At 40.4% G+C, this 16,565-nt stretch overlaps 1 protein-coding gene across 20 annotated transcripts in view; it reads right to left on the bottom strand.

Moving 5' to 3' along the window:
- PTK2 (protein tyrosine kinase 2) overlaps positions 1 to 16,565 on the bottom strand; it is a 191,037-nt gene that overhangs the window by 18,629 nt on the left and 155,843 nt on the right. For 19 of the 20 annotated variants that reach the window (XM_027713070.2, XM_027713054.2, XM_027713052.2 and 16 more), the window contains 7 exons: positions 14,777 to 14,877; positions 13,381 to 13,496; positions 11,186 to 11,286; positions 10,213 to 10,302; positions 8,673 to 8,877; positions 2,501 to 2,612; positions 48 to 134 (listed from right to left, as the gene is read on the bottom strand). In XM_027713070.2, the coding sequence (XP_027568871.1) occupies positions 48 to 134; positions 2,501 to 2,612; positions 8,673 to 8,877; positions 10,213 to 10,302; positions 11,186 to 11,286; positions 13,381 to 13,496; positions 14,777 to 14,877 (812 nt within the window). The other variant, XM_027713071.2, reaches the window with a different exon arrangement.

The raw sequence follows: 16,565 nt of genomic DNA, 5'->3' as shown, positions 1-16,565 counted from the left end.
CCCATTTGAAAAAAAACAAAAAACGTTCACAGGATTAAATGTAGTACCTGGTAATGATTTGGCTGTACCATATGCTGTGGACTTGGATAAAACCCTTCACTGGATCTGGGACTGGGGTAACCAGGTCTACTGGGCTGCAAACATAAAGGAATTTTTGGAGTCTTTAGAAACAGAAAACTAAAACCAGAAAATTACTTTTCAGTGAGACAAACATTTACAGGTGGTGATCCCAAAAACAAACTCAAAAAATCCCCCCTAAAATAGATTTTCTACAACTACTACCACTTTTTTAAAACAACTGAAATTAAGTTTTCCTCCATTTTTGCCTGGAAATTGATGCAGCTCAATTGTTTGCTTGGTACCTCGATAAATAATGCTTGCTCTGTGAATTCTTTGTTCATTTAATTGCTTGCACTAAGTGACCTGCTCTGTGCTGTTCAGAGAGGACATCAGCTAAGAACATAATTCTTAAACCCAAGTTTCCAGGTGCAAATAGAGTATTGTTTCCAAATTTTGCTGTTAATTTGTGGCTTTTGGGACTGTTCCCAAAAGTAAATTCTTTTGCTTCAGTCAGAATAACACAAACCAAACTGGTTTGTTTACCATGATTATATCCATGTGGTTTTCTGAGGTATAAAGTTAGTTCTGATAGTTAACTTCTCTGTAACTAATTGCCTCAACAAGGAAGGTGCTTTTGATCAGATTCAGAACCTCCAAAGGTATATTTGAGGTTTGTTTGTTTGGGTTTTTTTTATAAGGAACAGTGCTGCTAGTTGTTTCATGAGGAGAATCAAACAAAGAGGGGGAAAAAAACCCAAACCTCATCATTCTGCAAAGGGCTCCTTCAGACCACATTACTTTGATGTTGTAGAATTTATCATTACTTTATGAAAAAAGTCATTATCATTCTGGAGCAGGATGTTTTCTGTCTCAGGTTTCTAAGAGAAATATCACTGTGAGATAAAACTAATTTCATAGTATAGATTGTGATAGCTGTGAATTATTTGAGAATGTGTATAAGGCTACGAATAAAATAGAGTTTAAGACCTATAACAACATGAAACTTTTATAATGAATCTTGGGAAGAAGAAAAAAGTTAGTTGTCAGCATTAGAAGATTAATAATAATTAAGAAGACACTTAAAAAATCTCCTTTCTACAAAATTCAACTTGTTCCAATGCCATTATTATGCACATCCATACTTCACACAAAAATAGCGTATAAAAAACCTAACCAACACCTGCATTACAAATACAGTGAGGACACAGTGACCCCCTCAAAAGAGACATGCAGTGGCAGAATTAACTGCAGTTTTGACACTCCTTTGGTCCAGTGTTTCGCCTTATATATCACACACAAAGCTCCAATGATTATAATTTCACATATAGTGCAGCTCACATATTACATTGGTAAAGGGAACTTATTCTACCTGGATTAGCCCCAAAGCTTCAAGACTAAACAAATTCTTCAAACAAGGCTGTAATAATCAAGCAGCATATTGTTCCAATTTATGGAACAACTTATCTGCTTCTGTAACTTGGAACATTGTCTATTTAGATAAACACCAAATCCTGCTAATTCATCTCAGATGTCTGAACAGGTCTGAAATGAAAGCAACAATTTCACTGCCCTTATTCCTGGGGTGTCACAAAGTTATCAAAATGCAGAACTAAGCTGGAAATCTACCAGGCAACAACCTGGATATGGGGAAACAAAAGAAAATAAGTTGCCTTCCTGTGAGTGTTGGGGAGTGTGTGCAGCAGAAGGTCCTGGAATCATTATCAGCTCCAGAGCCTGTGTATAAAGCTCCAGGAATTCACCACAAACTGATCAGGACACAGACAATATTCCACATTACAGTGGTGACTGCACAGAATTAAATTCTTCAAAATACAGGCTCGAGCCTTCAAAATAATCAGCAAAAATAACTGAGGAGAAGCAGACAAGTCACTGAGAGGGGAGAGTGCTCAGGAACTGGTGGGGTTGGACTCCCACAGCTGCATAACACATCACTGACATCCAAACAGGACAGTAATGAAACATAACGAAGTGGAAACTAAACCACATAAGTTCCTTGGCAACAACCCCCTAATTTTTCTGTCCAGAAGAAGGAAAATACAATTAGCTGACTTCTATCATTTCACCAATGTGTTATAAATAAACTTCACAGTGGCCCGAGGGCTCACGAGCCAGCGTAGAGTGCTGCAAGAAAGAAAAAAAAAGAAAAGGCCAGGAAATAATTTTGTGGCAACTATGGTTGCCTTTTACAAGTCAAACAACAAGAAATAAAAATCATTAGTGAAATATCATGGCATGGATCAGTTCTAATCACAGCTTAAGCAGAACTGGGTCATTTCAGGATTCACAGATGATGACAAATCTGGCCAGAATGTTGTGGTTTGAACAAACCCATCAGAGGAGGCTTTGAAGAAATAAATGGAATAAAAAGAGGGGTTCTGTTTGTTTTTTTTAAATACACGTAATTTGCAGTCTTAGCTACCTTGGGAGGAGCTTCATCTGATCCTCCTGAGTCCCAGGATACTGTGACTTGTCGCCTGGATTCCATTCTCATTCGTTCTTCTTGCTGCAGCTTCTCTTCCTCCAGTATTGTACTAAGAAAAACATATCGTAATTAAGTAAAACTCCAGTTCAGCGATGAACAAACCTCTCCCCAGAGTTCCTGCATTTTTCAGACTGATAAACACTACTTAACAAAGTGACTGAGCACTGAAAAACCACCTTCTTTCACATCCACTAGTTCAGTTTCTGAAAACCAGTGTCAGGAAGAAATATTTCTGTAGGATTACCAGTGCGCTTTTGAAAACAGAAGCAGCATCAAATTTTCAGAAAGCTGTGGTTCATCTTGCACAAAATTGGTTTTGCATAACAGTTCTTTTTATGTGCAATTAGACAGAGAAATCCTCAAAGACAATCAATCAAGCACTTACTTGCATGAAAGCTTATTCTTCACAAGAAAATATGCTACTGAACTGCTGCAAAGGTTCAAAACAAATCGAAAATGTTCTTTACTGAAACTCAAGAGCTTCAGATCACTGGGATTTTTTTTTTTTTCCTTTTTGAACAAAGCAATCAAAAACCATTTTAAATACTTCTGCTCTCACGCTTTAGCCCAGCCAGGAACACATTCAGCAAAGCAATTTAGCAAAACAGAAAGATCTGACAGCATTCACTCAGCTTCTAAGCATTCAGGTCAAAAGGCTGCATTTTCACCAAGTACAAGACAGTAGTAAAACCAGTTTGCTACTTACCACTGTTCTGACTATTACAAAGCCTGTTTGAAGCTGAACGTGCTCCTGCTGCCCCCACATCCAGCCTCCTCCCAGCTCTGCTATGTGGCTTATTAATGTTGGATATTTGCCATTTGAAAAATACTCAGAATGAAGCTTTGAAAGAGAGAGCTGCCAATTCCTTGGAGCTGCGCGCTACGGGGACAGTCTGGAGATGTGAGCGAGGCAGATTATTTCCATATCGCCATCCCCAGTGTAAAGATAATCCTGTGAAGGAGCTATTCCCAGCTCCTTTATCACTCAGGAGTTTCCAGAAACAAAGCTAGGTTCTGAGTTTATAATCTCCTGTTCAGTCTGCTAACAACCACCCAGAATTACTCATGCAGGGGATGAGATCAACTCCAGCAATCTATTCTCATCGTGGAACTTTCAGTGCTTATTTCAAGAATAAATTCCTGCTGGAGACAAGAACTTTGCTTTTCCTTACTCAGCCAAAAAAAAAAACAACCAAGCGATGCCACTTCTAAAAAGCAGAGAAGTCATCTTGTCTCACTGCAGCTAAATCAAGTTTATAAGTATTGCTGCAATTTCAATCCATCATTGCTGAAGCAACACAAGAATGTGGAACAAAAACAAAATCAGACAAGTTATTTGCAAAAGTCATCCTACTGGAAATACCACAGAAACACAACTACAGCCCAACAGAGGGAATAAAGGGAGAATCTTTCTATTTTACCTCTCTTTTGCTTCAGAATAAGGAAAATGCATGATTTCATACTTGAACCCATGAAGAACTAGCAAAACCCCCACTGCTTTAAAGCCAAGTCACACTTCAGATATCCAGCATAAGTTTTTATATAAGAAACCAGCCAACACACATCCACAACCATGAACCACGATTACCATCTTTCAAGGAATACATCCAAATTAAAAAGACCCAAAACAAAACAACACCAAAAAATCTGCCCAGATTAATGAATAAAGCACGAATAAACCATAGATTTTTAACCAAGCTGTTGATACAGCAGTTGCTCTAACCTGAGCAGAAGAACAGACCAGAGTTGGCTACTAGCAGCTGACTAAATTTAGAGATGGCTTATTGACAATTTGGGGCCATGGGTGGAATTTGTCACAGCACAGTCCTGTTCTTCTGTAGAATGGAGTAAAACCCCAATACCCCTCTCTGCCTTGCTATCAAAGCCATTTTATCTGTGATGCCACAGCATTCAACACCATCAACTTAAACCCCATCGCTGGAAATTACAAACTTCTATTGATTGAAGTGACCTGGTTTTCATAACAGGGGCTCAGCTTTTTGCCTTACAACCCCAACTCACCCCACCCTGCTCTCCCGTCACCTGTACCAATGGGAGGTTCTTTCCCTGCAGCCCAGAGGTCTCAGGCTGAATCTGTACTTGGATGCCCTTGATTCTGCTGACAAGAATATAAAGTAGAAATGCCTCAGAGAAGCATTACTTGAAAAAACCACAAAGAATATAAATGACTCACAGAAAGGTCTTTGTTTTCACAAAGGGGAGACCGATCCGTGCATGGAGTCAGAGTGTGCCAAGAGATATTTTTGACGTTTCCTCAGTGCAGCTGCTCAAGTTCTCTGAACAGTTTATTAGAATATGCAGAAGGTCAGGAAAAGTCAGATCTAGGCATATTTTCCCAAACTGCACATATTTTTAGCAGCAACAAGGAGCAAGCAGAGAATTCCATCCCTATGGTTTCCCTAGCAAACCCTGAGGTAGAACAGACAAACTCAGCTCAGCTTCTGGGTGAGGTGAGGGCTGATGAAAAATCCCAATTATTACAAGTCCACGTAACTGATAAACTTATTTAATTTACAAAGGACTTTTTACAGAAATTGGCCTGTGACTGAAAAGGAAACACTTACTGGGAGCCTCAGTGTAGGAATATTTTAAATACCGAACGGTATCCTCACATTCCAAAAGGCCCAGCAGCACCAGTGTGATGTGGGAATCTACAGTAAGTGCTGACCCCAAAAAAGCAGCTTCTTCCTTTCTCTCTGTGATCTCCAGCCACCAGAAATGCCACATTGGATGCAGATGAACGTATTTTCACATCCTGTTCTAATATGAAAGCACTTGTATATTAATTACACATTATTCCTAATGGTCACCATCAGGGAGCAATAATGAAGCATTTTGCAGCCTCCAACATGTATTTCAAGTATGTGCTATAGTATTTTTTTGTCAGGATGCCACAAAAGAAGAGGATTCAAACCACCCTCACTCTTCCCGTTTTTTTTTTCCCTTTTATTTATAAGCAACGTTTCAAGATCTACATCAAATGCAGTGACAAAAAGGTTCAAGTTAAGTTCTCAGCAGCTAATTATCTCATTGTTGACATAAAACCAGACCTTAAAAGCATAGAATCAGTCTTTTTTTTCCCAGCTGTATTCAATGTGAACTGCAGCCCAAGGATGCCAGTGGGGTCATGCACTCTGTTAAAACCTGCGACCAACAACCTCAGCAATGACACAACTGCTGGTTATTTTGTGATTTGTAGCAGGAAGGATTAGTGAGAGGTACTTTAAACAAAATTCATTCCATGATTCAATGCAAATGTCATAAAATTACATTAATTTGAAAGCTCAAAATTAAGATCCTTTTATATTATTTAACAACGTAGTGCAAGACAAAAAATCTGTTCTACACAAAACCAGCAAGGTGACACGATTCCCAATTAAAAATATCCCATATTCTAACTCTGACCAAGTCAGTAAGAGTCACAGGAGAGCAGGATTGCACCTCACTGTCCTGACCTAATCTGACTTTTAACCCCTCCCCACCACTTGAAAAAGGGACTTGGAATCCAAGGAGGAATTAAATTTGGAAATCCATAACCCACCCATTTGTTTCTGTGTTTGCTGGGAAGACTGACTCAACCCTGTCCACTTAAGACAGATCAAATGCTATAAAAATTACTACCCTAATACCACTACATAAATTCATATGTAATAACAAATAACAGTATATAAATTGTACAGAAATCAGCACCTTTGCATTGCACAATCAGCTGCAAATACAGTTTGTGCAAAGCAGCTGTTACTATGAAACGGGGAAAGCACCAAATAACAGAGACCACATGAAATGCTTATGGTCCCATCAGTGCTATTTCAGATGCAGGAGTTTTTTCCCAAAGCCAGGGACTCTTTTCTCATTAAACCAGAGAGGAATGCTGCAGTGCTGTAGCACTGGCTCCAAGCAAACATCCAGTCTGCTCTCAGTTTGAAGAGACTACCCTGGACAGGATCCAGAATGTGCAGCAGCAACACCACAGGGAAAGGCCACCAGGGAAATGGCTTGTTTTTGCAAGTTCATGGGAATCTGAGTTTTGAAACCCAACCTTTCCTAGCTGCCTGAGATTGCCTCATCATCAGGGAATTGGCAACCTTTCCAGCAAGAGGCTAAGTCTGTCTGTGAGCAGCGCAAAGCAGCCCCAAGGACAACTGTGCTGCCTAACTTTGGGAAATAAAGGTCACCAGTTTGGAGTGGCAGAAAGCTCTGCTTTGGTGGGAACAGAGTAAAAAATGGATTTTAGGGTTGCAATGGCCCCAGGAGAGAGGCTGTCCTCTAAGCAATGCTTCAAATCTCCCAGTATGAGTAGAGAAGCAAAAACCCCTCCACACTCGGTGTATTTTCCATCTGAGTGAGAGAACGGTTTAGCTTGGAAGGGGCTGCTGGAGGTGTGGAATCCAATCTCCTGGTGAAGCTGGGCTTCATGCACATTAAGGGCCAGCTCCTCAGAGCCTTTTGCAGTCAAAGTTTGAGAGTCTGCCAGCATGGAAATTCCAGAGTCTTTCTGCATGGCCTGTTTCAGAGCTCACCGATGGGACATATTTTGGTGTGTAACCAAAGGAGACCCTGACTTGTCACATGTCCTGACTGCTGGTTCTGAGGAGAGCCAAGCTCCTGAGCACACTCTGGATTTACTCATCCTCTTACTTTCCCGGTGAGATACTCTCCCTGCTTGGGTTTACACACCACTGCCATCTTCCCAGTAACATTTTTCAGGGCTTCATTCTCACCTGCGCCAACCAGCTTTAAGTTATCAGTACAACCTGACTGCAAATTGACAAGAATCCTATTCTTCCAGAAACAAAACAAAAGAGAAAAATCAAGTGAACTGCCAATTTCCACCTATTCCCCACACATTGTTTCCTTGCAATCCCTACCCAGCCCTGCCATTCCTTCCTTTGTGGTTAACCCCACGCAGTCAAGAGGATAATGGTAAGTTATCTACGATAAGGGAGAAGTCTTCTTCTAGCTCTGTGAATTATAAGTCTACACAGGAGCTCCCAGACTAACAGATGATGAAACTGTATGAAATTTTAAGAAATAGGAAAAAAACTTAAAGGTATTTAAGTTATCCATATAGCAACTCTGAAACAGCATCATAATTATATTCAAATTGTCCCTTATTTTAACCATCAGAGAATTATCCTGAACTATGAACATCCAGTGACAGCAAAGAATGATATTATGAAAATAAAACATGTCACAAAGCACAACTTAGAAACAAGACGTAAAATAAAACTGAAGAATCTGGCACTGAATTAAATAAATCCAAGAGCGGACTGTCAATGTACAATACCTGTGCATTGTCTGAACCCTGTATTGACTTACGCAAAATACATACTCAGCCCTCATAAAATCCGGAAGTCACGACATTTGTGACCCAATTTGGTCACAAATATCAAATCTGTCTGTACGTTATCTCGGTGAGGTTTCAAAGTTTAAACATCACTCCCACTCTGGGGCTGACGAAACGGAGATATGGACACTGGAATATATTTATTATTGCAGATTAAACTAAGGTGTGAATTTAGACTGGTCTCCAAGCTGTGTGCTCACATTCATTCCAAGACAAACAAAAGGTAGTCTATATCCTGGTTTACAAAGGGCAAAAGAATTTCTAGTCAATGATGCTGCATTTATTGCAGGCTTTGTAACTGCCCTGTGACAGCTGTGTTTGTGCAACCACTGTGCTACATGCTATGAAAATAACTTCCAAGAGCACTCACCTGATGCTTCAGTTATTTAAGAAAAGATACATTTTTACCCCAAATGTCCACAACATTTGTCTGGATAATTACTCTAAATTCTTTCTACCTGTCTCCCCAAAGATGGTAGCTGAAGTTATAAACAAATTGATAGTAAAACGTGAAGTTTTTCTTGGGAGAGAAAGAAGATGATTTGTACTTCCAGTTATCCGAATTTACTGCCGAATCTAATCTAGCAGATAAGGTCCAGTTTTCCAAAAGACCAACAAGAAGATAAAACTTAATACACCATGTCTCGTGTTTTCCACAGAGAGAAAATACCATAACAGAAGATAAAGCGAAAATAAATATTTCTGAACAAGGAAAACGACCTTTCAGAAGTAAAACCCTACCTGAGTTGTGCTTTAAGTTCAGTAAACCTGGGTCTCCTGCTGGGGTCGTAGGCCCAGCACTTGGTCATAAGGCTGTAGAGGGTGGGAGGGCAGTTTGGAGGCATTGGGAGCCGCTCACCGTTCTCGATCCGCCCAATCACATCATTGTTCTTCACCCCCTGGAAGGGCTTTACCCCGTGCATGAGGATCTCCCACATACACACACCTGAGAAATACACACAACGTTTTGTGAGAAATACACAGCAACGTTTTCCCCGCTGTCAGCAAACGACAAGACCTGTTAAAGAAAGAAACAACCCCCAATTTTGTACTAACACTGCGATTTATTCCGAAGCGTGCAGCCAGGGAATAGGTTTGGACTTACCAGCTGGCAGCAGAGGAGTGATCACTCACACGGCACCAACCTCACCTACTGATGAGGCAGCACGACCCATAGCCTGGCCTCCCACTGCACTGCCTTTTACCTCTACCTGCTCTAAGTCACAGGGGTTGCTCATATTCAAATCTTTCATACGAGGTGGAATGAGCTGTGTTTGCTTTTCCCTTTGGCTCGTTCCAACTGGCCTGTTTCGACACGTAGGGTGTATTTTCACTTTGAGGGTGTTTTTAACGCTGGCATCGATCCAGATTTTTTTGTGCTGAAACTATGTAATAAACCTCTTTCTACTGAAACAGCGTTAAAAGCACAAAGGGAAACGTGGTCTGTTGCTTTAGGATTGGCCAAGATTTTACATTAGAATTCATTTCTCTAACTCTGACTGTACTAGAGTTTTCTTCAAACTATTATATACCCCTCAATTAACAACATTCAAATTTTAATTTGTAAAAAGGGTGAACTCTTGCTTGACTTTCCTTGCTCTGATTCCAAGTCTCATCACCTTTGTTCCCTAAAACAGCCTGTGTTCCATCTGCCCAGACCAGTTGTATGAACCAGTTTGAGCACAGGTGATCAGATACATAAAAAACCTCATATATTTAGGAAAAAAGATCAAAGCTTCAGGATATGCCTATTTAGCCTCATTTTTACTCAGCGTCTGATCATACTCTGTAAACTGACAGGAGCTATGAAAGACAAATTAAGTGGGAATCTGGCATTAAAGATCTAGAAACAGAGTATTACATACGATGAGTTATGCATTAAGCAAGGTGTATCACCATAAAACTCAAAATGCAAAATAGAAACAGCAATAACAATGGTATAACACAAAAAAAAAAGAAAAACAAAAGCAAAGCTCCAAAATACAACCAACAGAAAAAAATCATCTCCTTTTTAACTGTGAAATAACTTCCCTGTACTTTCATTTCTGTCAGCTTCTTACTAGAGATAAAAAGGCACATGAAACTTTAGGCTTACTGAGTAGAAAAAGGAAAAAAAATAAATACAAAGATGGAAAATATGCTGGAAGAAACTGGATTTTCAGAAAGTACAGTAAACATTGTGCCAAATATCTGGAAATTAATCATTTTTAGTAGTAAAAATGGAACACTGAACTTCTCCAACAAGACATTAAAGAATCCCCACCGTGTGGTGTTCACTTACCAAACATCCACACATCACTAGCTGAGGTAAACCGTCGGAAGTTGATTGACTCTGGAGCCATCCATTTGATAGGTAATTTTCCTTTGGAAGCTACAGGGGAGGCAAGAGAAGGCAGGCTGTTATCTCTACTACTGAGCTCAAACACAGATTTTGTTCTCAGTGAAACAATTCACATGCAAACCCCATCTCCACTGAAGCACTTCAACTATCGATAAATAAAGTTGTTTGGCTTTACCTAAAACAGAAAAAAGAACCAACAAAACCCAAAACAATAATAATCCCCCAAACCTCCCAATAAAGGCCTCAACAACAAACCTTAAAAGCACACCAAGAAATGATCATGTCAAAATTATTTCCCCTCTCAGCAATTAAAAAATGAAATGTAGCTCAGTGAAATGAGACAAATGAAACAAGGAAATATAACGAAGTGTAAGGGGACAGATAAAGCATATTTTTAAATATATAACTGCAACCAGGAATATAATGAAGATGAGATTTATGAATACGTGCTTTAACAGTATAAGCCAGCTACTGTTTAGTACCCAACACGCAATCTCTATTCTCCTGCTGCACTTCCCTTCTATCAGGCACTGCGGGACATCTCTCAGCTGCTGGAGGCACTCAAGATCAGTATTCCACCCAAAATGGGGAAAAATGTAGGCTTCAAAGACACTTTTGTACTGAATCTCCCTAGTTCAGTGGCATCTGAAGTCTGCAGCAAAACTGACAGCACAGACTCAACATTTATGTGTACCTACATGTGAACTTGATACTTCTAACTGAAATCAGACCTTGTGATCCTTCTCCTTAAGCACATATGTAGGAATTTACTGCCATTATTAAACTGTTGAGTAACTTGTCTTTTCATACAAATACAACAGCCAGACCAAGGAAATCTGGTTAATTCCTCAATATTGAGAGAGGTAACTGTGTACTAACTGTCCTGCAAGAAGGACCCAGAGTGTCAACTTACCTTTGTAGTAAGTACTGTCTTCCATGTATCGGGATAAACCAAAGTCACCCAATTTCACACAGTCAGTGGTAGACACCAGCACATTTCTAGCAGCAATATCCCTGCCAAAGAGAGGGAACAGTATTTCTAGTAATTTAAAAGCAAAGTGGTGAAGTACCACCTGAAAAAAATTTGCCTCCTGGCCTGCAAAGGTAAGGAAGGGGTTTAAGATCTCAGTCCCGTATGAGGTTTCCTAATAAGGAGCTCAGATTTTGGTGATACCACAGGGATTATGGAAAGACTTTGGAATTTCTGTCTTGCAGTTTCCCAGGTGAGACAACTTCCCTTATGTGTGTCTCTGGACTCTGGATGTCAGCAGAGGTGACTAAGTACTGACAGATTTAGCTTTGAGCAGTGATGTCAGTACAGCAAACTGAGCAGTGCTGCTTTCTCCCACTTCATTGTAGTGTCACTTGTTTTGTGAGTTTATTGCTACAGTTAAAATAAACAGCTACTTGGGTGAAATCATATAATCACTTTGGTTGGAAAAGATCATCAAGTTCAACCATTAAACCAACTCTGCCAATGCCACCACTTAACCATGTCCCCAAGTGCCACATCTACACATTTTTAAATACCTCCAGGGATGGGGAATCAACCACTGCCCTGGGCAGCCTCTTCCAGGATTTGGCAGCCCTTTTAATTAAGAAATTTTTCCTAATATCCGATCTAAACATCCTCTGGTACAGCCTGAGGCTGTTTCCTCTTGTCCTGTCACTTGTTACGCGGGAGAAGAGACCAACCCTCACCTGGCTATAACCTCCTTTCAGGGAGCTGAAGAGGGACAAGGTCTCCCTGAGCCTCCTTTTCTTCAGGCTAAAGATCCCCCAGATCCCTCAGCTGCTCCTCATAGGACTTGTGCTCCAGACCCTTCTCCAGCTCCACTGCCCTTCCCTGGACACACTCCAGCCCCTCAATGTCTTTCTGGTCGTGAGGGACCCAAAACTGAACCCAGGATTTGAGCTGTGGCCTCACCAGTGCCCAGCCCAGAGGGACAATCCCTGCCCTAGTCCTTCTGCCACACTATTGCTGGTACAGCCCAGGTGCCATTGCCCTTCTTGCCCACCTGGGCACACCCTGGCTCATGTTCAGCCACTGTTGACCAGCACCCCCAGGTCCTTTTGTGGTTGGATTGTTGTGACCCAAGTGCAGGACTTGGCACTTGGTCTTGCTGAACCTCACACTGTTGGCTGTGGCCCTTTGATCCAGCCTGTCCAGATCTCTCTGCAGAGCCTTCCTGCCTTCCAGCAGATCAACACTCCTGCCCAGCTGGGTGTTGTTTGACTGAGGGTGCTCTTGATCCCCTTGTCCAGATGACTGATAAAGACATTAAACAGGACTGGCCCCAACACTGAGCCCTGGGGAACACCACTGGTGACCGGACCTCAACTGGGTGTGACACCATTCCCCACCACTCTGAGCCCAGCCATGCAGCCAGTTCCTAACCCAGCAAAGAATTCACCTGTCCAAGCCATGAGCAGCCAGTTAAAATCCAAGTAGCCATAACAATCGCACGGGTCTGCTATTTACAATGTTTTTAACATAAATATCTATGCATATAGATATATAGGTATTACTTTATATGTAAGTGGTTGCATACACATTATCACAACACGTATAGAGATTGACTGTAAGTATTTAAACACAAATAAACAGCTGAAGTTCAAAATTAATGGTACTTCATAAACTGGAGTGCTGTGAACTCTTAATTGTATGCAGTAAGAGGCTGAAGTCAGTCTCTTCTCCCTAGAAAGTTCATGTTCAGATTCAAGGGAATAAAATTCAAAACACACCGCAAAGGAAATTTAGGTTCATTTTCTGGTTAAGCAAGTACTTGTATTTTATAAATATTTTGTTTTCCCTCTTCTTTACTTAAGAAGCCATCTGCCCTTGTTTTGCTTTTCTATATTTGAAAGATTACAGTTGACTCACAGCTTTAAAAAAGTACTGTAACCACAAAGCAACAACCAAGTCAAAACCGACTCCAATTAAAATCCGGCACCAGCTCCGAGTCAATCCAGGAGTGGGCCAGCAGGTGTCACCCTTGAAAAGGGTGTAATTCTGGTGGAAGCCTCTGCAAAAATGACATTGCCTAAAATATGAAGTAGTTGCATATGAAAATAGACACGTACACACATGTATGTATGAAATCTTACCTATGTACAAATCTTTTGCTCTCTAAGTAGGCAAGTGCTGTGCTTAGCTGGTAAGCGTAGAGGATCAGAGAGGCCAGGTCTAAGCTGTATTTTCTTACTTGCAAAAACGATCTCAGCTTTTTGCGCAAGGAAGGAAGAAACAGAAAGAAATTAGGACCAAAACCAACAAGTTTGAACGAGGCATATCTCAAACTGTAAAGTTTACACGAGTATCGACGGGCATGACTTCCTTCCCTGAAGGCTGGATGAGAAAAGGAAATCACTTCCCATGAATAAAATTAACTCTGGGTTAAATTCAACCAGTTTTTTCCTACATGAAAATGGTTAGCCAAAGAAAAAAAATCCAGTTATTTTGTGCACTGCTTTCAGGCTCCTTTTGCAGAACATCTGCTGCTGCTGTTCCACAGTGAAGCCCTCCTGGACTTTTACTGACTCTACCCTTGAGTACAGCACATGTTTACAGCCTAAATAATTTAAGAACTTAACAGTACCTGGCCAAGCCAAACACTGAGTAGATCAGTATTGTTTTGGAAGCATTATTTTAACCTACATGTGCTAAAACAACTGAATTTAGCAGAGAGTGCCAACATAAATGTAGAATATTTATAAGCTATATTCCCAGTATAAGGCAGTTAGCACCTACTGGAAGCTGGCACTTGAAACTCCTTAAAAATTAAAACAGGGCTTTGAAAAGTCATTTGGGCACTGGAAAGGAAATCTGTAATTTTCTGACAGAAAATGACTTCTCCACTACAGGTTTTTTCTCCCTCCTCTCCTTTTTCTTCTGGACAATGTACTGCAGTTTGATAATTACAATGACAATACACAACGCCGAATGAAATGTCACTGCAGCTCGCATTTACAGAAACATGCGGCTCAAAGAAAACTAATCAATTATAAAGAGTGAGATTCTAGTTTTGCTTGAACCGTTCATCCAAAAAAACAAAATAATGAGGGAAGTCATCTTATCTATGGCCTCCGCTGCAGAGACTCTACAGAAAAAAACCCAACATATTTCAAGGGAAAATGCAGCATTACTCAGGAAGAATAAAAGATGTACCACAATTTCACTTCTAGAAGGTATGTTTGCAAATGCTGTTTAAATGATATCATATTATCATCATCTTGACAGAGGTCATGCTCTCACTCTGGAACTGCAATTGAATTCTCTGAAAACTCTTGACTAAATGGCTTTGGAATGAGATGATGCAGTTCCCTCAGTGGAGGAGGAGGTCAAACGCTGCCACTCCTGTTTCTCTGCCCATAATTCTACAAAGGAGTATGATATCATGTTTGATATCATGTGTTAGTACTGGGAAGTGTTCTTTCGGTCTTCCGTAAAGTGATCTGTGAGCTAACGGAGAGGAGACCAAAGCTGCACGAGGGTTTTTCATACCTCTCCAAGCGTGCAGAGCTCCATGATTATCCAAACTGGGTTTTCTGTAATGACTCCAATGAGCTTCACAATGTGAGGGTGATCGAACTGACGCATTGTTACTGAAAGGAAATGAAAACAATTCGGTGGTTAAGAAGCATTTTGCCTGCGACCACAAAATATAATCACAGGTCTTGAAACAGCCTGAAACAACTGTTGCAAGCAGTTATGTCTGGTCACTTCGTCTGTTGTGGGCAGTGGGAAACGCTGTTTACTTTATTTGTGCTGTTCTCCACTCACAGAAATGCAAACTGCTGTGGAAGGTGCCAGTCAAGTCAGGGGCTGGCTCTCAGTCCTGGCTGAGCATGACCTAAGGTAATGCCCTGTCAAACCAGTGTATGGCCACTTAACCTGTGCCCTTCTACTGGAAGAGGAGGCAAGAGAAAACAGTCTGTATAATTCAATTACTGGAAATAAATGTCTGTCAGTTTATGACATAAACAAAAATCTTATTTAATCATTACATTCATATCTCATTTTATTTCCCATGGAGTTAATTAACTTTTCAGTCTCAGCAGTGCAGTCACAGTATGCTTTATGCAGTGAGAATCACAGAATGGTTTGGGCTGGAAGGGTCCATCAAGATCAACCAGTTCCAACTCCCCTGCCATGGGCAGGGACACCTTCCAGGTTGCTCCAAGCCCCATCTGGCCTGGTCTTGTACACCTCCAGGGATGGAGAACTCCACATCCCTCATCCTGGAACTGCTCACTTCAGAGACTGACTGAAGGCTTGCTAATGTTTTGGGGAGACGTGTCTGGCAGTTTAAATCAAACATCAGTCCTCTGATTAAGTTCTTCTCTCCCAACACACGCATGGCAAAAACATCCTTAAATATATCCTTAGCACACGTCTTTAAATACATCCTTAAATACATCCTTAATGTATTCTTGACAAAACATCCTTAATTTGATCCTCAAGTAGTATCTCTTTCTACATTTACAGTCTGTAATGTCAGCAGAGATACATGGTAATTACTAAAGTGCAAAGTCTGCCTCAGTTTGCCTGAAGTTAGGCAAGAATAGAATCTCCTCTCTTTTGGCTTTAAACTCATCTCAAGCTAAAACCAGGAAGCATTTCTGGATTTTTTTACTCTGAAGAGCTCTGAATTCTACTTCTGCATGTGGGTACACAGCAGCTGTGTAACCAAAACGTCTCCGACCCCAACAAAAATCCTTAGACAATTCTGTTCCTAAGACCAAAAGCTATAATAGTTTAATAACATACTTTCCTGCAAAGAAAACTTTAGGGGTAAACTTAAGATAACATATTCTTTAAAATATTAATGTTATGAATAATACAGGAAAAAAAACCCAAGGAAACAAACATCCCCATCATTGACATAGCTTAAAACATTAATAAAAAGGAATAAATAACATGGTGAAATGTCATACAGGCAATAACAACTGCTAAACCTTTGCAGTGTTGAAACTCCATGAAAATATCTTAATACTCCTAATATTAAAATATTAGGAAATACATTTATTAAGTCAGTGAAGTAACCAACTGTTCTGAGCGAGTTTGCAATCTGAACACAAGTCAAAGGTAAGGGATGGGAATTAGAATGAAAAAGAGAAAGAAGAAATGGTAAAACTATTAAATCAAAATCGAAAAGCACTATTTATTTGTCGACTATGGTGGCATTTCCTAATCTGTCAAACTCAAAGGCATAATAGGGAGCACTCAATGAGCAATTATTTTCTACATTGTTAGGAGACAGCAGCCTACCTGTGAGTGCTGAGTTATTACT

This window comes from Pipra filicauda, unplaced genomic scaffold, assembly GCF_003945595.2.
Source record: "Pipra filicauda isolate LSUMZ 115617 unplaced genomic scaffold, ASM394559v2 scaffold251_size2273266_pilon, whole genome shotgun sequence".
Taxonomy (NCBI): Eukaryota; Metazoa; Chordata; class Aves; order Passeriformes; family Pipridae; genus Pipra; species Pipra filicauda.
Note: the sequence above shows the minus strand (reverse complement) of the source record. Positions and strands in the feature narration are given on the sequence as shown.